The sequence below is a fragment of the Lissotriton vulgaris genome, chromosome 3_1, assembly GCF_964263255.1.
Source record: "Lissotriton vulgaris chromosome 3_1, aLisVul1.2, whole genome shotgun sequence".
Lineage (NCBI taxonomy): Eukaryota > Metazoa > Chordata > Amphibia > Caudata > Salamandridae > Lissotriton > Lissotriton vulgaris.
The window spans coordinates 1019457453-1019479897 of NC_141689.1; the positions used below are offsets into that span (position 1 = coordinate 1019457453).

A 22445-nucleotide genomic window follows, 5' to 3' on the forward strand; every position below is an offset into this window, starting at 1 on the left:
GGGGAGAGATGGTGCAGGCAGAAGGGAGATCGTGCAGGCAGAGGGGAGAGATGGTGCAGGCAGAGGGGAGAGATGGTGCGGACAGAGGGAGAGATGGTTCAGGCGGGGGTGAAATGGTGCAGGCAGAGGGGAGATGGTCCATCCGGTAAGTTGTGAGGGGGTGACACCATGAGTTACCCGCACCGGGCGACACCAACCCTAGTGACGCCACTGTGCGAGGCTATGAAGCGGTCACCTTTGCCTCATCTGTCGAAATGGTGGGGGCTGCAGGGCTTCACAGAGACATGGGTGCTATCTCAGCCAGGGGCTCCTCCCTAAGAGGGTGCAGCATACTTGTAGGTTGAGGCCTCCCGAGGTCATCAGTTGGCAGGAAGAGGGCACCCTGGCCTTACTGCGACCCTGCGGCTAGAATGCACACATAGTAGTGGGCCCCCTAGATTTACGGACAAGATCGCCGATGATATCAACGGGCCACCCCAGGTTTGGGGGGGGCACACTGCAGCCAGGAAATCTTTGTGCAACCCCCTGGATGCAACAATATGTGTGATGCAGGTCCTTACAGCCCCTGTGGCACAAGGGGGATCCCAACCTTCCAGAGGCCCCCAGTCTTTCACGTGGCCCCCACTCAATTCAAGGAATATCCCATGAGATATAGGAGAATCAGCCTGCCCCATAATTTTGCGTCACGCCACTGTAATCTGTACTGATGTGCTTGAGGGGTTTGTTTATAGGAACGCGTGTAGGTGCTGCTGTTGGAGTATGTGCTGTTTTTTCCTTCTGTCTTCTGTGCATTCTTCGTTCATTGTGCCACTGTTAGCAAGTACCTGTGAGTTAAGTAAGCTAGCCTGGAGCCTCATGGTTTACCATAGTGATGTGAAGTTGTTCTGGTCATCTTGAAAGCTTGTTAGTTGTTTTTTATTAAGCCTGTTCCTACAATTGGTGCAAGATTACACAGGTCAACAGAACAACTGCCTTTAGGGTTGTTTCCGTGCAATCGTTCTTTTACTGACGCAAGATGTCGCGACTTTGTTGTTAACATCTATTAAGAGTAGGCAGCAGTATCAAGCAGCATTGTGTTGGTTGTAAATGCTGTTATCTCATCACATGCAGCATGAATGGACCAATAACACTTTGAGGGATGAACAATAGGGATGTGTCAATGTGTTTATCATTTTAATAGGGTAGGAACAAAGTGAATTTACATATGAGAGTACAAAAAACACAGGGCACCTGGGAGAAGTATTTGTGACTGCTTAGCTAATTCGAGACTCATCAGTTTTGCAACAGTACCTGTAAACACAGTCCCGGTGAAAGGGGCAGTTATACCAGACATACCAGAGATAGAGTTGCAAAGTAGTAATGTTAGCTTTGATATGTATGCCTCTTCGTGTCAATGGTCTGTGGTTTCAGGTATAACCATGGACAGCTCAGTTGGATGAAGCCCAAGCTGCTGCATGTACATTAAATGGTGAAGATTTGACTTACCCGTTGTTTTGGTGGTATTCAGTGAAAGTGGGCCACCTGGAATTAGCAGTGTGTGCCCAGTTGAGACACTGTTCAGTAGTGCTCAGCATACACTTTGACATACTTTGGGGGTACTACATTTTAGAAGCTCCTATCATGAAAACATTCAGGATTTTTAGGTTGGGGGGCACACACAGGACTGGACCTGGACTTTAGGGTGAATATCCTGTCTTGACATTAAACCATAGTACATTTGGTACTGCAAAGACAGGACACAAAAATAAAATAATTCTGGAATCCAGGAGGCCAGCTCTTTAAAGTTGGTAAAGCCCCCAATGGCAAGTATTTGAAGGGAAGGTCTTGGTCTCCCTCTAGGACCTTGAAGATATTAAGTTCTCCCACCCTCTTCCACGAAATACATTGCTAAGCACACACTTTGTCACACTAAATACAGCAAATACAAAGGGTCCCTCAGTGCCATTTGAATTCATGTAAGTAGGGTATTGTTAGGAAATATAAAGAAGATGAAAGGCACAATATAGACAGGATTGGCCTGATCCACAACGACACTACCACAAACATCTGGTTTTAAGAGTGCAAGATATTTAAAAAGGGATACCTTGCACTCATACAACATTTTACTGCAAGAGTAAATACCACACAAGGACCAGGCACTACAATGTGAGGTAGACCTTTAAAGTTTGTGAATGTGAACTAGTCAGTTTGTGGGTTTTATGTCACAATATGCTGCACAGAAGGGTCTTCTGGCATAAATATTGTGTCCTAGTAGGCAAGTTTAAAATAAACTGTCAGCTAATATTGCGAAATTGCACTCTGCAAACAAACCCACATTAGTAAAATACCGACACCTACACATTAAACACCACTCCAGAGCACCGCCACCCTGGCAGGAAATGTCTAAAAGCAGTGCTTTATTTGAGTCTGCACCAGCACTTAATTGCCAGCACCAGCTCTAGTGACAGTCCCCCACAAGGTGACGCTGCCTGTCTACTTTTCAGATGAGCACAACCGTTTTTAATAAGTCAATATATATTGAAAAGGAATAATACCTGCTGTTCACACCATTATTATTGCTTTGGGTGGACTGGAATAGTCTGAACTGTCATACTTTTAGGACTGCCATTTTTTAGGAGACACTAGTTGTGCTGGTACTGTCAGTGGCAGCCTTGGCAGGGGCAATGGGTGGTTCAGGCTGCAGTGACCTTTAGAGAAGGACCCTGGCACTTATTTTTTTACAAATTAGGCACTGGTCTAAAGTGCATCTGCCGCTATGGCAGCTGACTGCTGAGCGGGTACACCTTCATGCTAAGTTAACCTTTTTTTTGTTCTTCACAAACAAGCTCCCAAAGCAGATTATATTGTAAAAAACAAAAATCAGTGACCCCCGAGGTACCATCTGTATTCTCCCTGCGCTTGAGGAGCCAGTTTCATTTCCATGCTTGGCACTTACATGACTCGCATGGCAGACCTAAGTAGGGCAGCTTTGCTTAGGAAGGAAATCCCTGAAACGGCTGGACTTCCTGGTACATGAAAAGCAGTGACCCTTCGATGGGTAGGTTACAGCTTTTGATTGACAGCTGGTGGACGCACCAGCTGTCAATCAGCAGTTTGAACATTCTAAAATTGGTATTGATGATTCAGGTTTTCCTTATTTCTATAACTATGAAAATGAATCCAACATGGAACACTACTTTGTGTGACTGGTTAGGTTTTCACTTCCACTTCCACTTTTACCACAGTCTATTTGAATTTGCATCTGTTCAGACTACACAGCGCCAGGACACCCGTCCAGGAAAGATGTGAGCTATACAATGTGGTAAATGTGAGCTCGACAGAAGTGGCGTAGCGAACCCCCCGCTTTAGCAGCTTAAGCGGGGTGTCACTGGGTACCATGGGCTGGTGAACTCACTCCCTCTACAATATCCATTATTTATGGGCCTCATGTTTCCGCATGTTTGTCGGAAAACGGTCATAAATAGCACCCTTACGAAATGTTATGTCAGACGGCTGTGCAGTGAAGAAAGCCATAAAAGAAATTATGAAAATGGGGAACCACAGATAGAGGGAAATGGAAGGTGTAAGCGATAGAGATAAAAACAAAATGTAAATGTAAAGGGGGAGAAGAAAGATGAGTAGATGCAAATCTATATAAATAAAAATGTAAATGTTGGTTTGTTCAAAATCGTATATCTCCAAAAGTTCTTCACCGATTGCTTTGAAATTTTGACACAGCGTTGGATTTGAATACGCGTGTGTCGAATATGCGCATGTTTTTAATCGAAAGCCCAAACGGACACATAAAAATGTCAATGTTCGTTTGTTCAAAATCTTCAATCTCCGAAAGTTCTTCACTGATTGTTTTTACATTTTGACACAACGTTGGATTCGATTAAGCTCATGTTTATATATACACAATGTTGGAGTTGAATACGCGTGTGTCCAATACACGCGTGGTTTTAATCGAAAGGGCGAACAGACCCTATCGATTTGGTTGCTGCGCAACAACTACATAGAGACAATAGTCTACATATATTAGGATGGACAGTTGGTGTCAGGATGGCAGACCGGGAAGTGGGTGCAGGGAGGGGGGAGGAGTTGGTTCACTTTGAAACATTAGCGCATGTTTATATATAAACAACGTTGGATTCGAATATGCGCGTGTCCAATACGTGCATGATTTTAATCGAAAGGCCGAACAGACCCTATCAATTTGGTTGCTGCCCAACAAATACAAGGGACGCATAGAGACAATAGTCTACATATATGAGGATGGACAGTTGTTGTCAGGATGGCAGACCGGGAAGTGGGTGGAGGTAGGGGGCAGGGGGGAGGAGTTGGTTCACTTTGCAACATTAGCGCATGTTTATATATACACAACGTTGGATTCGAATATGCGCGTGTCCAATACGCGCATGATTTTAATCGAAAGGCCGAACAGACCCTATCAATTTGGTTGCTGCCCAACAAATGCAAGGGACGCAAAGAGACAATAGTCTACATAAATTAGGATGGACAGTTGGTGTCAGAATGGCAGACCGGAAAGTGGGTGGAGGAAGGGGGGAGGAGTTGGTTCACATTGCAACATTAAGAAAGGACGCTTAGAGACAATAGTCTACATAGATTAGGATGGACAGTTGGTGTCAGGATGGCAGACCGGGAAGTGGGTGGAGGGAAGGGGGAGGAGTTAGTTCACTTTGCAACATTATCGCATGTTTATATATACACAGCTTTGGATTCGAATATGCCCGTGTCCAATACGCGCATGTTTTTAACGAATGGCGGAACAGACCCTATCGATTTGGTTGCTGAGCAACAAATACAAGGGACGCATAGAGACAATAGTCTACATATATTAGGATGGACAGTTTGTGTCAGGAAGGCAGACCGGGAATTGGGTGGAGGGAGTGGGGAGGAGTTGGTTCACTTTGCAACATTAAGAAAGGACGCATAAGAGACAATAGTCTACATAGATTAGGATGGACAGTTGGTGTCAGGATGGCAGACCAGGAAGTGGGTGGAGGGAGGGGGGAGGAGTTGGTTCATGTAGCAACATTCGCGCGTTTATATATACAAAATGTTGGATTTGAATATTATCGTGTACAATACGCGTGTGTTTTTAATCGAAAGGCCGAACAGAACCTATCAATTTGCTTGCTGCGCAACAACTACAAGGGACGCATATAGACAATAGTCACAAAAACATATTGTATACCCACAAGAATTGTGAAATTAAACATATTAGAAACGTGCGCTTACTCTTTTCTTTCTTTTCCATTTAACCAGACTGAGCCACAGCAATGCGTGGCCAGGTACAGCTAGTGGTAAATAAAGAAAGGAAAGGGTGGTCGAAAGGAAGAAAACATAAAAGGGAAGAATGAAGGAAGTGTGAAAATAGGATGAATAGGTGAAAGGAAGGCAGGGTGAAAGAATTGATGGCAGGGTGAAAGGATGTACAAGATGTAGGGTAAAATGATAAATGGATGGGTTAAAAGATGAATATAGGCAAGGTGAAAGCATGGACTAAAGAGTGAAAGGATCAATAAGTGGCAGTCTGAATGAATGGAAGAATGAACAGGTATGTGAAATGATGAGAAAGGAAGAGAAATGATTGGTGGGTGTAAAGATAAATAGATGCAGTGATATAGTGATACGTGCAAGAATGAATGTATATATGCAAAAGTGTAAGGATAGAGGGGTTAAAGTAAGTTTAGTTGGATGAGTGAGTGGTTGGAAAGATGAAAGGAAGAGCAGGCTGATGAATAAATAGATGGAAAGGTGAGAGGATGGAGAGATAAGATGGTTAAAAGGAGGAAGAAAGTGTGAATGAAACTCTGCTAAGGAGGGTCGGCTTCGCTGGCTTTGCAGGCTCAGTGTGACTACAGGTATGGCTCAAATTGGGGGTTATTTTAATTTTCTGGTTACTCCCTTGCTCGACAGGGCAGGAGAACAGCGGTGATATGCGTGTTCTTCCATCTCGGCAAACTCCCCCTAATAATGCACAATGGTAAAATCTGCACCTGGGAACAGTACAAGCTTGGGAAAGGGTATAAATAAACCAGTTTTGAATTGAGGTGAGAGAAGACTGAAGTTCTAACTAAAGTAAAATGTCATTGAATTAGAGAAATGAATGATGATCTGTGATATAGGTGAGATTTAGTTTGTGTTTTCTTTGGCTGTATTCTGTCACCTTCACTATCAATTTTCTCTTATACTTCATGATTTGGAGCAAGAGGCAAGTCTCTTACCTGACCAGCTCTGGCTTTTCGTCATTAACTGGAAGGATAGTCACTGAAATGGTTCGCTCAACGGTGTGCTTCCCATCAAAGAGTTGCACTGTGAACCTGTCCGCTAGGCTTTCGGAGTCATCGTGCATGTACATCACATTCATTCCTGAAACATGGAAAACAGTACATGGGGAGTTATGCAGCTCATTCACATGTCATCGCTTGTTGTCAATACCATTGATAGAGGATAGCAGATATTATCAAGCGTAGATATATTTAATAGTACATAGCAATTAGCAAATAGGCTTTCAATATATCAGTGCAAATATATATCTGACACTCGTGGTTGCCAATTGGAGTTATGGTTCAGCCGCGCTTTCCACTGAAAAGGCATTGTTTAATTTGGCCACAATTATGGTCTATATGGATGGATCCACACACAATTTGTCTGCTGCAGGAAACTTTGTAGGTGGCTACAGCAAAACGCGCGGAATGGATTTATTCCAAACTGGGCATGGTTGTAGAACTTTACTCAGAAGGCATAATTTTTATGGAATGGTGTAAATCCATTCAGTAGTTTTTGAGTTATAACCAGGCTTTTCAAAACAATGATTACTGTTAATCATATTTCAATTTTATAGACGTCAGACAAGTAAACAAAGCCTCTACTTCTGGTTTCTATTCCATACACGATCAATCTAAACAAAGAGTACTCTGAAGCATCATCTCGAACAGAGGACAGGCACAAAACAACTTTCTTCATCAGAGATGCATTTTTTCATTTTAAGGTGCCCACTTTTGACCTGCACAGAGCATCAGCGACATTTCAAAGCTAATGGAACGAATACGGAAATTCTGTAGAAATTAAAGGGCAACATTTTTTTCATCAGTCTTTCCTGGTCTACAAATCTCATTCACCTGGAAACTGTTCTCTGAACATTCTATCTGGTAAGCCTCATAGAGAATCCTTCAAAATATGTTGTGACCGCACCACAAGTAAAAAAAAACACTAGCGTACACTATGGAAAATCGCACAATTCACCTGCTTAACATGAAGAATGAAGCACTTAAAAATATACTCAAATTATATAATAAAAATCCTCCATAATGACTTGTTAAGAAATCAGTTTCACAATAGGAGTTCTTGGGGTGCAGCCCTACAGAGTGCATGTCATACCTTATAGGTGGAATCCTAACAAAGGTTCATATGTAGTGTAAAATGCAAATTAACAACACCAAAGAATTGAACAGAAAATGATAAAGTCGAGAGAAAAGGGACAGAAAGAAAAAGGAAAAAGAAAGAAATATGACAAAATTACAGGATTTTTTTTAAACAATTTCTTTTTGAAATTATAACAAAAGTACCTAAAAACTTTTAAACAGGTGATACCCCTACTTAGATTCGATTATATTATATATATGTAGAAAATGTATTAGTAAGGCAGTAATAATAGCAGCAGTAAAACAATAATGGCGCTCAACAACTTACACAAACAACCATAAAAACAATATACTGTGTAAACATAAAAAGGTGGCTGAGGAAAAATTACATGTGAGAAAGTGGCTCTATATATACTGGACCAGAATAAGGTGCAGTGTTTATAGAGTCCACAAACCCCAGAGATATAACAGAGGTTAAAGCCAGATGTGGCCTTACTCTCCAAAGTGGTAGCTTGGTCGAGCAGTAAGGCAGTACTAGAGAACAGTGTAAAGCATTCGTTGTACACACTCAGTCAGCAAAAGGTTTCACATACTCAAGAACTGAACTCTAGGCCAATTTTTTTATATCCAAAGATATAGTGGTTTTATTTTTAGAACCAACAGGTATCAAAATATACTTTTCTCGATATGAGTACTCTCATGTAATTACTTTGCAAAGAGGCAATAAACTTTTTGAACACAATAGATACAATGGTTGCAGTAGGCAACACAATTCTAAACACAATTTAACATTGAGCTCAATGGGTTTTTCTACATAAATGCAGCTGATTACTTTATAGATTACTTTTGTAACTTCAGGAATGGGTCCTAGATTCAGTCCTGGGGTCTAAGCTGAAACCAGTTTAGTTAAAATGTTTTAGTTATTGCAAAGATCTTTAGAGAATATAAAGGTATTTTAAAAGTTGACAGAATCTTTTCAGTGAAAAACCAGCAATGTTATCCAATGGAACGAAATTCAAAGCATAGGTAAAGTAGGTTCTTGTTACTTTTGTAACCCAGTACCGGACTCCTAGGTTCAGCACTGGAGTCTCTACCTAAGACAGGTAAGTGATTACGTTTTAGTAGTTGGTATGCTTTTTAAGGAATATTTGTACTTTTCAAAAGTAGAAACTTAGAAGAAATTTCATAGAAAAACAGTCAATGGTTTCCTATAGACGAAATTTAGATTACTAATAACCACTGTTGTGATTACGTTTGCGGTTCAGTACTGGGCTAAAAGATACAGCACTGGCGTCTCTCCTGATTACAGGTGAGTACTTTGGATTTCAATATTCGGCTGATTTTAGATGAATATTTTAACATTTCAAAACTTCACACTTTGAAGAATTTTCAAAGAAAAACAGTCAATGGTTTCCTATTGCAGAAATGTAGATTACTAGCAAACACGGTTGTGATTACTTTTGCGGTTCAGTACTGGGCTACAAGGTACAGTACTAGCTTCTATCCTGATCACAGGTGAGTAATTCGAAATTTGTTATTCAGCTGATTTTAGATGAATATTTTAAAGTTTCAAAACTTCACACTTAAATGAAATTTCGAGTCAAACCAGTCAATGTTATCCTACGGCAGGAAAGAGAGTCATCAGTTTTCAGGTGATTACTTGACTGGTGAAGTTAAGGTTCTGGGTATAGACCCAGGGGCCCCCCAGGGTCAGTTAGGTACAGTTGGTACACCCTCAACGGCACAGGGGCGGCCTGGTGCAGAGGTAGTTAGGGCCAATGTTATCCAATGAGAGGCAGGGGGCCTTCTGTTGGTGGCTGCTGGCTAGCAGGCCACGCGACTGTGGGAGCTGGGCTCCTGGTCACTTGCTCAGGGCAAATGGGGAAGTAGGATAGGACAAAGGTTGCACTGCCAGGGGCACTCGGGCGGATGGGTGCAGGGTGCTTTTGAGCTGTCGATCGCTCAATGTTATTCAATGAGGATCTTGAAAAGGGAACAAAGGCTGCAGGCTCGGCGACGGTGGACCTTCTTGAGCGACCAACACTCCAAGGGGTAAGTTGGGATCTTGGAGGATAGGTAGACACCCATGAGTTGGGCACAGGGGGCCGTGGGGCGCAGGGTGCAGGGTGCAGGGGTGTCTTTTGAGGTCGGGAAACCTTACCCCCTGCTGGTCGCGGTCGGAGGGGTCCTTTGTCTCGAGGCTGCAGGCATCGTCGGAGTCATCGAGGAGGGTCCTTGGGCACTGGATTCCAGGTCAGAATCGCCGGGGGTGGCGTCCTCAGGGTCTTGATTCACTCCGGCACAGGCCAGGCTTGGCGGGTGCAGAAAGTGCAGGGTTCGCGGTTCCGGGCTGATGCCAGGGCTTGTTACTTGCTTTGAGCAGTACCACTGCTCGTGGGAGACCCAGGTAGTCAGAGTCACAGGGCAGTTAGATCCTCCGGGGTTTTGAGGTTGCTGACCACTGGAGACGCCGGGGTTTAGCAGAAGCAGGTTCGAGGGTCGACAGGCCGGTAGGGCTGGGGCCAAGTCAGTTGGTGTCTTCCTCTTCTTAGCAGCTGCACGGCAGGTCTTCGTGTTCCTTATTCTTCTTTCTTGTTTCGGAATCAGGATCTCTGGAAAAAGGTTCAGGGTGCCCCTAAATACTATATTTAGGGGTGTTACAGGTAGGGCAAGGTTAGGGACCAATGGGTCCCTGTCCTGGGTGGGTACAACCCATAGCCTGCTCCTCTCCTGTGGGAGGGGGGCAGGAGCCTAGCTGTGATTGGGCAGGGCTCCCCATCTTCAAGATGGCCGGAGCCCCCGGGTCGTGCTTCACCTCGTCTCCCCCACCTGAGGGGTGGGGTTGGCACAGGCTGGCACACCCCCTTCCTGACGTAGCTTTTCCCGCCAGTCTTCCCGCCAGAGTGGGGGTCAGGACTGGTGGGGGCCAGTTGCTGGGTACAGCAAATGGTCTGGAGAAGCTCACAGAGGCGGCAGGCCTTTGAAGCTTCCCCCTGCCCATCCTGGGGGAGGAGACCTAGCACCTCGCCCAAGATGTGCATTGTTGCATGCCCAGGAGAGCGGGGGCTCTCCACCCAGGGGTCCTGCAATATGTCTGCTGAGTGGCAGCCTAGGCACCTCTCAGTCCAGATGTGGATTGTGGTTAGGTTTCAGGGGGCATCTCTAAGATGCCCTCTGTGGTGCATTTTTCATTAAATCCCACACTGGCATCAATGTGGATTTAATGTGCTGAGAAGTTTGATACCAAACTTGTCAGTCGTCAGTGTAGCCATTATGGTGTTGTGGAGTTTGTAATGTCGACCTCCCAGCACCATATACTCTTAATGGCATCACTACACTTACAGTGCCCAGGAATGGCCCTGGGTACTGTAGGGGCACAGGGCTCATGCACCTGTGCCCACACCACTGGCATAGCGCACCCAGCTAGAGGGGTGACTGATGTATGCCAGGGCAGTGGGTTTGTGGGCATGTCACACTGGGATGTGTGCCATTTCGACTCTTTGTTTAGTTCTGTACTTAGGCACTCAACCGGCAAAGGCAGTGTGTGGGTGCCAGGGTACAGGGCCCCTAAGGGTTAAAAATGTTATGTTAAAAATATTTTTATAGCGCACTTACACCGAACGGTTTCATGGCGCTGTGAACACTGGGTGAGCAAAACATTGAAACAGTGTAGTGGATTTAGGAAGGATCAGAAAGGAAAATGTTTATGCATGAGCTTGACAGAACAGTAAAGTTTTCAGAAGGGATCTAAATTGGGGATAAGAAGGAGTGAGTCTCAGCTCCAAGGGCAGTGCATTCCACCGAGACGGGGCAAGAAATGAAAATCTGAGACCGCCATGTTTTTTACGGTTAAATGTGGGGGTGGTGAGAAGGGCCAGGTGAGAAGAGCGGAGATGACGCAGAGGAGAGTAACGATGGAGAAGAGAGGATATAAAAACAGGACCAAGGCCAGCCAGGGCTTTAAAAATAATGCAGTCAAGTTTGAATTCTCTGCGTTTGGCCACTGGGAACCAGTGAAGGGATTTGAGTAAGGGACGAACATGGCAGTGTCTGGGCTGATGGAAGACTAGTCTCACGGCCTGATTTTGCACCAGCTGAAGGCGATTCAGCTGGTATGCCGGGTTGCCAACATAGAGGGAGTTGGCATAATCAATCCTAGAGACTACCAGGGCCAGCAACGCCAGGGTCAGGGCCTCCATGGTTAGAAATCGAGAGATCTTCCGGATTTTCCGAAGATGAAAAAAACAGGAGGATACCACAGCATTAATCTGAGGCTTCATGGAGAGGTCCTTACTGATAATGACTCCTAAGCTTCTTACTGAATTAACAGGGCAGGGCGGGGGACCAAGGCCAGAAGGCCAAAAATTAGGGTTCCAGGGATTGGAAGTACCTCCAAACAAGACCAACTCGGTCTTGTCGGGGTTAAACTTTAGGTGGTTTTTTTCCATCCAGTTACTGATGAGACATAAGGTGGACTGGAAATTATGTATAGATTGTTCGGAGGAGTCAATATCAAAGACCAGCTGGATATCGTCAGCGTAGTTGACTGCAGTGACATTACACCCCCGCAGAGCCTGAATGAGGGGAGTCAGGTATAGGTTAAAAAGAAGGGGGGAAAGGGAAGAACCCTGGGGGACGCCACATGACAGCTTGACCTTATCCGCTGAGAAGTTGGATAGACGCACAGCCTGATGACCGTTGCTCAGAAAAGAGCGAATCCAGCCAAGAGCCGGCCCCCGGACACCGGCGTCGCCGACACGGTCGACCAAAATATCATGGTCGACCGTGTCGAAGGCAGCCGACAAATCCAGGAGCACCAAGGCCTGGTTGATCCCAAGGTCCGCTCCTCCCCTCAGCTCCTCCATCACTGACAAGATGACTGACTCAGTTGAATGGGCCGGTCTGAACCCAGCCTGACGAGGGTCGAAGAACTGGGTGCGTTCAATGAACGAGCTCAAGAAGTTGGTGACATGAGTCTCAAGTACTTTACTGAGGTAGGGGAGCAGGGAGATGGGACGGAAGTTGCTCATAAGAGAGGGGTCCGCAGTAGGTTTCTTTAAAATGGGTATCACTTCGGCTGTTTTGAAGGAGTCAGGGACCAGACCAAGCCGGAGGGATTTATTAAGAAGTGCCAGGGGGGGTTTGGGACAAACAGTAAAAACCTCACGTAGAATATGGGGGGGGGGGCAACAATCTGTAGGTGAGCCAGAGCTCACCTTTTTTAGTAAGGCTAGAAATTCCTCCTCAGAAATTGGGGGTAGCTGGTCCACTGTGTGAAAGTTGCTAATAATAAATGTTGGGGCAACTGTGAGTGTAGAAGATGCTGTGCGATGGGGAATACTCTCTTTGATTTTTGCAATTTTTTCCACAAAAAAGGAATTAAGGGAGTCACATAATTCTTGGGAAGGGGAAGGTTTAATGGTAACTCTGTCAGGGTGTGAAAGTTCTCCTACTATGGAAAAAATATCTTTTGCCTTGGAAGCGGAGTCAGTAATCCTCTTGGAAAAATACAAGGTTTTAGCGTGGAGGATGGACAGTTTATAGTCTTTAAGCTGGGCCATGAATAGCACTTTTTTCTCAGGGGCGTAGTTACGCTTCCAACTACGTTCGGACCGTCTAAGTGTAAGTTTTTTAGCTTTTAGTTCATCCGAGAACCATCTCTGGGCGTTGTGGGGGCGCTTTAATTTAAGGCGTCTAAGGGGTGCCACAGTGTTACTAGCGGAATCAAGCCAGTGCTTCACACTGGCAGCCTGGGTGTTCAGGGAGTCCTGTTCGATGGGGGAAGAGGCGCTGAGTAAGGAGCAAGATTTATCAAGATCAGCCCTGTTCCAGTTCCTGGTCAGGAGGTCCCCCGTAGGTGTTTGGCTGGTATGGGGGGAAAAGGCCAGGGAAAACGTAATGATGAAGTGGTCAGGCCACGGACAGGGAGAGATGAGAGGTAGGGAGATGTCCAAATTGGACGTCCAGACCTGGTCTATAACGTGGCCTTTAATATGCGTTGCCGACTGGATATGTTGAATACAATTCATGCCTGCTAAGAAATCCGTGCTCTCCCTAGCATCTGAGGGCCAATTGTTAAAATCGCCGATGATCAGCGTTTTCGAGTTGTTGATCACTAGTTGGGAAAGCATATCGCCAAAGAGCGATGGAAAGCCAGGCATGTGTTGGGGAGGGCGATAAACAAGAACACATATAAGGGGGGAAAGGGAGGAATTAAGTCTTAGAATGAGGTAGTCGACTGAGGGAATATCAACAGCCTCTAGAGACGAAAACCTGGTTGGGTGCCTAACAATGGCTGCGACCCCCCACCGGGCTTACCAGAGGATCTATTAAACTGGAGAATGTAATAGCCTGGGGGCACCGCCGCCAAAATGTCGGAGGTCGACTCCTCATTGAGCCAGGTTTCCGTCACAAAGAGTATGTCAGGCTTCTCTGAATCTAATAAATGAAAAATCTCTAACTGGTGTTTGGCCAGCGAGCGGGTGTTTAAATAAATGACAGTCAGAATCGAGCTGGCCACGCTTTTAGTTGAAGGGGGTGGGGGGTCGCAACGGGTAGGAGAGATGTTAATTCCTGAAGCTCGAGCTTAGGACTAAGAATCCCCTGAGAGCTGAGTCAGGCTAGTGTGGGGGGGTTGAGAGGCCAGTGGTTATGGTACAGTAAGTGGGTGGCACAGTAAGTGCTGCAGCCCTTAGGGGTCTTTTCTGGTCACCATGCCCTGGGTACCTAGGGTACCATTTGCTAGGAGCGGACAGGCGGCCAGAGGTGCCAATCGGGTTTTAGCTTTAACACAGTTTTAGGGAAGGAACACAGGCCCTGGGTACCTGATTGGCAGGGACCCAGGGCACACCACGGAAAAAGTGCATCAGGTATCAGGCAAAAAGTGGGGGGGGGGGTACTGCAACAGAAACTCACTTTCTTACATTACATATATGTGATTTGAACATGGCAGAAACAACACATAGCTAGAATGTGTCCTCTTCAATCAAGGCAACATGTAGGCATCAACCACGTTTCAACCATATTAGAATTAGATTTTCATCATCAGGAAAAATAAGAATGGAAACCAGAGCTTCTAATTGGAAATTTGATAAAAGTCTATAAATGAAGAAAGGGGTATCAGAAATTTTTTTGGAGCGTCGGGGTCACATCATAGCACAAGATCAGTCATTCCAGCCAAATCATGAGCGAAGGATGGATAAAATAACTAGAAAATAACCAATTTCAAAAGGAGAAAAGGCCAAAAGGAATTGGTATCTAAAAACCTGTGATTGTGATCAGTATTTTATTTTTTTTAATTTTTTTGAAAACCTTTATTCAAAAAAGAAGGAGATACATGCGCAGGCCCACATCCATCATGGCCGGCCGCAAAGACAATCAATGAAAACAGGAGAAACTGGAGCCAATCAGTAAACAGGATATATCAAAGTACACCAGATGTGGTTGTGGGGCTCGCAACAGGATATGAGGTTTTCATTTTTAAATTTTAGAAAAAGAGTAGGGGCTACAACAACAAGGACATCACACCTTACAGGACAGAAGCACAAAGGAGACGATTGGGACTTACCCCAATTACAGTCGGAGATAGGCTATGACTAAAGCAAATATGCAATCTGGGCAGCCACGGCGATAATACTGGACAATAAACCACAGTACAATAATCCACATTTCTAAGAATCACCCCAGAGAGCCTACCCCCCCCCAATAACAGAAAAACAGAGGCTTGTCGAGAAGCCGAAAAAGAAAAAAAAAGGTGCAAGACCAAGAGACAGCCAACCCTACTAAAGAGGAAAGAACCCTCCCAAAGCCGGAAAAGAGCGATAGGGACGATAGAACAAAACAAACTAAAATAACAAACCCCCCCACACCCGCCACCCTGCACCCCTGTAATGGCTACGGCCTAACCCACTAACAGCGTGCCTGTCGCCCCGGAACTGCCCCACAGAAGGGAAAATATAAGAAGAAGTGGAGGAGGAGAAAAACAAACAGGCCCCCGGACACCTGGTACCCCCCGCCGGCGGTGACCCCCCCATAGCACAATCATCATCAAGCAAAGCAAAACGGTCAGCATTATCACGGGGAGGACAGTCACCAGGAAAACCCCCCCCCATCCTACCCCCGGCCCGGTGAGGTATTCGGTGCAGTCCCGGCAAAAGTAAACGGAGCAACCCCAGGGAAATAGAAGTCAACCCTGCAAGCCTCACGAGGAGATTCATCGCCAAAGTCATAACAGTTGCAAACAAAGGGAGCGTCTCAGATGGTCCAAAGCAGTGGCAAGGAGCAAGAAAACCTCAAAGTCAAAGTCAACCCTGACCAGAGCGAATCCGTTCCGGAGCACATCCCGACCAAGCCACATCCGACCAGAGGCAGTCAAAGCGTCCATGGCAGACCAAGGCAGTGAAGGTGAGGCAAAGTCCGGTCACAAAATGGTGGCATCCGTTATGCAAACGGGCCAGAACAAAGGAAAATGGCGATCCCCTTCGACGGAACCCTGAGACTCGGCAATGAAGAACATGGCATCCAGTGACGATACACCATCGGCTAGGAGGCTTAGAGGGAAGACCATGTACTGTAGCAGATGAAGGAAAAGTGAGGCCGACTCTCAAAGGAGCAAAGTCGGGCTGCCGCTCGGGCTCCCGAAGACGGTAGGTCAAATCGTTCGACCGGACCGCAGACTTCTGTGCAGGCGCTGCAGCGTCCGTGGCCGGTCGCGAGCAGACATCATCCAGTTTCGACGCCAGGGAGACACATGCGCCGGTGAATTGCGAGCGGAGCGCCCCAATCGCCACCATTACGGATCTCAATGAATGTGCGCCATCCATCCCCTCCATCCCGGGGTCCAGAGGACGGAGGGGGACACAATCTCCAGCCCACATCGCCGGGCTCCGGGCACGCATTTGGCGACCGCAACAACAAGGGCGCCCCGAACTGGCACACTCGGCACAAACGCCGGCCGTGGGTGCAGCCCGTCAGCCCCCGGACCGGAAAACGAGGGTCAGGCACACAACCCACAGCCACGGTGCAGGAGGATCGCAGCACATCAGTGTCTCTTCTCCGGCACCATCCATCAGCGAGGACAAGAGTCACAAGCGGAAAGAATTATTCAAACCTGGAAGACCGGCCACATTCGCGGTCCCACAGCGGATGTTGATCAGGTCCCTCCGGGTGTTTCAAAAATCGAGGTCCCGGCGGCAGCCCGGGAGTAGGCCAAGAATGGGACACGACATAACTTCGTCGCTGAATAAGGTAGGAAAACCGGGAAAGCATCGTTGGCATCAGGCAACCTTCATACATCCAGGCACAGGGCGTGGGTAGAGGATAAACGACAGGATAGACGAGCCCCCGGCGGAGGTCGGCGGAGCCGGGAGCTTATGCGGCCATCTTGGTTCGCGGCGTAGCTCCTCCGATTGTGATCAGTATTAAATGCAAACGCTATTACAAAGATCAGTGGAAGAAACAAGTGTTCAAAAGGTAAAACAAAGAAGTGCCAACACCCCGTACAAATAGGTACTGAACAAGAACCAAGAGGTAGATATAGAAAGAGAATATTTCCGATACCGGAATAACCAGGGAAATAACCTAAAAATTTCATCACCTATGAATGATAAATCCACAGCAAGGAAAGAATTTAAAAAAAAAAAAAGTTTTTAGGTACGTTTGTTATAATTAAAAAAATATATTGAAAAAATTCCTGTAATTTTGTCATATTTCTTTCCTTTTCCTTTTTCTTTCTCTTTCTGTCCCTTTTCTCGCGACTTTATCATTTTTCTGTTCAATTCTTTAGTATTGTTACTTTCTATTTTACACTACTTGAACCTTTGTTCGGTTTCCAGTCTTTATTTTGCCCCAGGTTGAGGTCTTAGGGCTGCCCCTTTTGGTGGTAACCTATACCCTATAGATGGCCATGACATCTGAGCCAATATTACTTTTCCCCAGCATCTCCCTTCTTTTTCCATTTTGAAATGAGGCCTTTGGGGTGGAGTTTTGGCAGCTTTGGCATTGCAATTCTCTGATGGAGTACATCCAATCCTTTTCATTCGCCATAGGCTACTCCCACATGAATTATTCTGTTCTACCCTTGAGAAGGTCAGCCTTGATTCAAATTGGGACATTGAATAATTGCAGCATTACCTCTTGGGGCAGCACTTTACTTTTCAAATAGATTAAATCGCTATGCAGTGGCTTGTCTTGCATAAGGACACTAACAAGTATGCTCTGTGATGGTTTTTGCCTCTGCAGCCATTTTCCTCTACAGTAATGCACAAGGCTTGCTCCTCTCCAGGAAATGGTCATTATTTTTCCAGTTTGAGGCTGCTACTGTCAACAGGCCAGATGGTTTGTGGAAGCATGTGTTACCGCAGATGAAATTATCCTAATACCATAAACAGGTCACATAGAAAGCATGGACAGAATTTTTGAGGCACAGTTCACGTGGCATGGCACATCAATTTTCCACATAGAATTCAATCTGCAGGAGTCAGCAATGCAGAAACTTGCATTAGTACATTAAGCTTTGTATGTTCTATTTTCTTCACAGGAAAACATTTTTGGGGAGGAAAAACATTTCTCTAAATGGCTTTGAAAGTGGGTTGATCAGGAAAACTTTTTAGGGGTAATGTTTTTATAAAGCTGGGGTGTAAAATATATTGGGCATGTAACACAATGACCTCTAGTTTATTACTTTGTGGATTTCACCATAGCTTCCTGAAGTAAAGCCACTCCTTCTTCACCCTCAAACACACCCCTCCACATTCCTGTCCCTATTCAAGTTTCAAGTAGGGGTATAAATGTCTGCAAATCCTGCTATTTAATTATTTGGATTACTTATAAAGTGCACTGTCACATAGCAGGTATGTTGGCTCTGCGGTACTCTGTGGTGGGAGAGAGAGTGGTTTCCCCACAGGAGGACAGTTGTTCTTGCCACATGGCACTAAATTAAAACATCTTGCAACACAATCAAACCTTTTGGAAAAAGACAAGTTTTAATATAGCAGAGTCTAGGATATTGTCATTCACATGACATGTTTGCACACTTAAGTGTAGCTTAAATAAGCAAAAAAAATGTGGAATCAAGCACATCAATTCTGCAGATAGCAAACCAGAATAGGTATTGTTGAGAGTGGATGGGCAGTCAAAATATGAAGAACCAAAGTCTAATACTGAGGGAACCATTATAAAAGCTCAATGTACCTTAAATTGGCAAAAGGAAAGACATGTCATACGTAAAAGATGTAGCAACAGAAGAGTCTGAGAGTCTCCCCATGTGAATAAACATGGCGTGCTAGAAAAATACATCTTATTTTGTAACAACAAAATTAAGGCTCCCTGGAGCTGTATGAGTTGTGGGTTGTCTGGAGAATGGTGTAGTTAATACTCAGAAAGCAATCACTGAATCTTGGCAACTTTTAGCTGATTGACTTATGTATACTCTCACAGAGATTTGACATTCTTGTGAAATAAAGAGCTGAACAAGAAGGTCACATTACCCATCGCAATTACAACATAATGTGAAAAGAATATTGGGGACAGTGTAAATGAATATATTATCTTGGATGTGCTAAATTTCATACTCACTGGGGAACAGTTTATTCTTCTTTATTTAGAAAATGAATTGACTGAGATTCACGTTTGGTATTTACATTCAACTTCAGCCATCAGCTAGCAATTAAATCAAATGCTGCCAGACAAAAGATTGTAAACTCAATGCCTTTTGTATTTTCTTTTGAATAACATTGCCCACTGTACAACAGACTGCCTACACTTTGATGAGAATTACTTCTCCTACATTGTGGCCAAGACCTGGAACGAGCTATTGGTCAACATAAGACACGCCCCCTCTCTGCACATCTTCAGGAAGACCCTCAAGACCTGTCTCTTTGACTGACCGAATCTGCTTATCCTCTCCCTCCTCCCATGCCTTGAGACCCTCATGGATGAGTAGTGCGCTTAACAAATCCCTGATTTATTGATTGATTGATTGATTGATTGATTACTATTTGCTGGGGTGCATACTGATTAAGGAATCTCCAAAATATATCATCCACCTCTGTGCTTTTTGGAATACATCTGTCTTGTGTGAAAACCCTGATAAAGAAATGCAAGGACTTGGGGGAATATTTACAAGCCCCTTTGAGTCACGCTTGTACCATGCACCATGGTGCAAGAGGGACGCATCTTAATAATGAGATTTATGAATCATGCAAGGCCATCTTGCGTGGCCCTGAGTGGCTTCATAAAACTCGAGTAATGCAACACAGCGCACATTGATGAGTTGCATTACCCTGTGCCAGGAAGTCGTTTCTATGAGTGTTCCCATGCAACATCCACAGATTGAGAAGCAATCCCAGATTTAACAGAAGTGGTAGACCCTGGAATACACCCAAAACTTTCGCCTCCCCAGGTGAGGAGTATCAAGGAGAGATATCTTTATATCTTTATTTCTCCTTGTTTTTTCTTCTATGTGTGCTGCAATCTGCAGCACCCATACACATGGAAAGAGGAAGAAGCCTCAGGGGATTGTTTTTGTGCAGGAAGCTGGCCCTTTCTGCACAAAATACAGTTATATATGCAACAGCGGCACCCTTGCACCTTGGTGCAAGGGTGCCTGCATTGGAGCTGGACAGCCAAAAGGGCACCAGTACAGGGGAAAAGGCAGGAATTTGCTGTATTGACTTAAATACAGCTCATTCCAGCCCTTTCCCTTACATGCTGTGCAGTGCAACAAGGTGACTTTCTGCACAGCACTGCATGTCTTGGCCATAATTATTGCCCTTGGATTAAAATGTGCATGATATATGAGATAAAGTACACTGACTGCATATTGGAGGTCATAGATGAGTCCCATGATAATACAGAGGTGCAAGGCTAAAGATCTGATTATGGAGAGCCCACACTCTAATTAATCTAATGATATGATTTTGATTTTGTGCCAGCATTAATTCCTTTTGACTAATACCTCAACCAGGAAGAGAATGGATGGTACTGTTTAGTACAGTGCATGTTTATAGGACAAGGAGCAGTATACTATTTAGACTTCAGGTGCGAAACTTTGAATTTACATTTCTAGACACTCATTAATTTGGCTAAACTTGTGCAAACTGTGTAAAGCATCAGCACACTCAATGCTAAATACACACCATTTTTTAGATGGTCCATAGAGAAGTCATGCAATGGAAGTCCATGCTTTTGATTGCTGCTGATTAGCCGTTTGTAGCGGGTGATGTCATTGCCGTACACTCCATGCATAACAAGTCCGTGCTGTGGTGGCTCCGTTATTGTGAACATCAAAGGATTCCTCGGAACGTCCAAGTCCACGGCATTTATTACCGCTGGATCAAGTTCTTTCATTTGTCCTTCCAGAACCTGGAAAGAAAGGCCAGAAATACAGTCTTAAATCTTAGGGAGAATGGACTTCATGTGGCATTGTGGAAAATATACTACTGTTACCTTTCTTCCATTCTGAATATATTAAAACCTTCTTTTGTTTGACAAAGCGGTTTTCTGAACAGTGTTGTACACTAACAATGCATGTTTTGTTACAGTTTTATGATGATAAAGTTGAAATGTTGCAGTAAACGGTCATGTTACATTTACTTCATCATATAATCATTTAAAGTACTGAAAATGAGTTAGTCTGAGAGCATTCAGACAGGGATGCGTGGGGGTTGGGGAGGGGGAGAGGCACATTCCAGGAGAACAAGTAAACATGGGTTGAAATCATTGATAGGTGCCTGCCTACCTGTATTTTAGGGCAGTCGAAGTAAGAGGCATGGAAGATTAGACATCCGCCTGTAATGCTTTGAGTTGCAGAGTTCATGGTAGTTTCAAAATAAATGTTTATTGGCTGATAGGATGGAGTCCCTTTAAGGATTTTATTTTGGTTGAAGGAACATCTGGGGGCTAACTTCCATTTGATATAGATAATTTTAGAACTAAAAGATTGCACACAGAACAGGCAAAAACACCAAACAGAAAACGTTGAATGGTTTCCTTACAGTGATATTTCTTGCTAGGAACTCTGGGACTTCATCATTGACTGGGTTGATAATGACATAAAATGGCAACTCCACAGAGCGATGAGCTCCATCACTGACGTAAATCAGGAACTGGTCGCTGGTTGGCTCAATCCTTATGTGCCTGGACTGCACATAGTTAATGTGCAATGCCTTCATGTCCTTCAACTGAAATGCAGCTAGTGAGAAGAAAATACATGAAAAACATTAACAAGTAACAATAGAAAAACACCTTATACAACAGAGACAAGTTACATGAATTTCAATGCAGTGTGGAAAACTCAAACTGGGGTGATGAATGAAAGGTCATTTACATTAGTCAATAAGCATTCTGAGTTATTAGTTAAGCGCAGGCTACTTTATGTTATGAACATGAAACTTTGGAGAAGTTGTACAACTGAAGAAACTGTAGCGTAATTTGCTAAAGAACTAGTGAAAAAGAGTATGCAGACGTGGTAAGAAAAGCCAGGACAGTGACAGAAGTGGAGAAAAGATTTTCAGATTAGCTTATCTTTGGCATGCTCTGTTTCAGTAATATCTAGATAAGGGAGGATATAGGTCTACTCTCTTCGGAGTGTGACATGCACTGAAGGACAGGCGGAGGAAAACAGATTTGGGTCTTGTTGTTAGACGACTAAAGAGTGGAAAGCACCACATTTTGCCTGAACTTTGCCAACCAATTCTTGTCTTTTATATAACAGTTCCCATTATGAGAATATACAATAAAAACACTATTCATAGACTATTAATGAGTAAGTGGCAATTAGCTGTCGACATGGATAGACCTGGAAACCTGAATAAGACAAATCTTTGAGCAATGTTCTTTTAGAAGATACTCTCTCTCTCTTAAACAACCAGCTTCAACAATCATAACAATAAAAATATGTATTTGTTTTCTTGTATGTCTTGGTAGATAGACACAAGGACTAACATTGATATAAGTCTTCATCAATGATAGCCATACAACTGGCACAGCTTATCCACTCTAAAACAAATCACATTGGCTAATGTTAACTGTGTTTGCAGGGTTTTGTCAGTACTACAATTGTTTCTTTCATAAAAC

The 22445-nt window shown here is 44.5% G+C and overlaps 1 protein-coding gene across 1 annotated transcript in view; it reads right to left on the reverse strand.

Annotated features, from left to right (window-relative positions):
- Positions 1-22445, reverse strand: part of FREM1 (FRAS1 related extracellular matrix 1) — a 564068-nt gene that overhangs the window by 272257 nt on the left and 269366 nt on the right. The window contains exons 18-20 of the mRNA XM_086961404.1: positions 21365-21561; positions 20507-20732; positions 6231-6375 (exon numbers count right to left, since the gene is read on the reverse strand). Coding sequence (XP_086817530.1) covers positions 6231-6375; positions 20507-20732; positions 21365-21561 — 568 coding nt within the window. The remainder of the gene's footprint in view (positions 1-6230; positions 6376-20506; positions 20733-21364; positions 21562-22445) is intronic.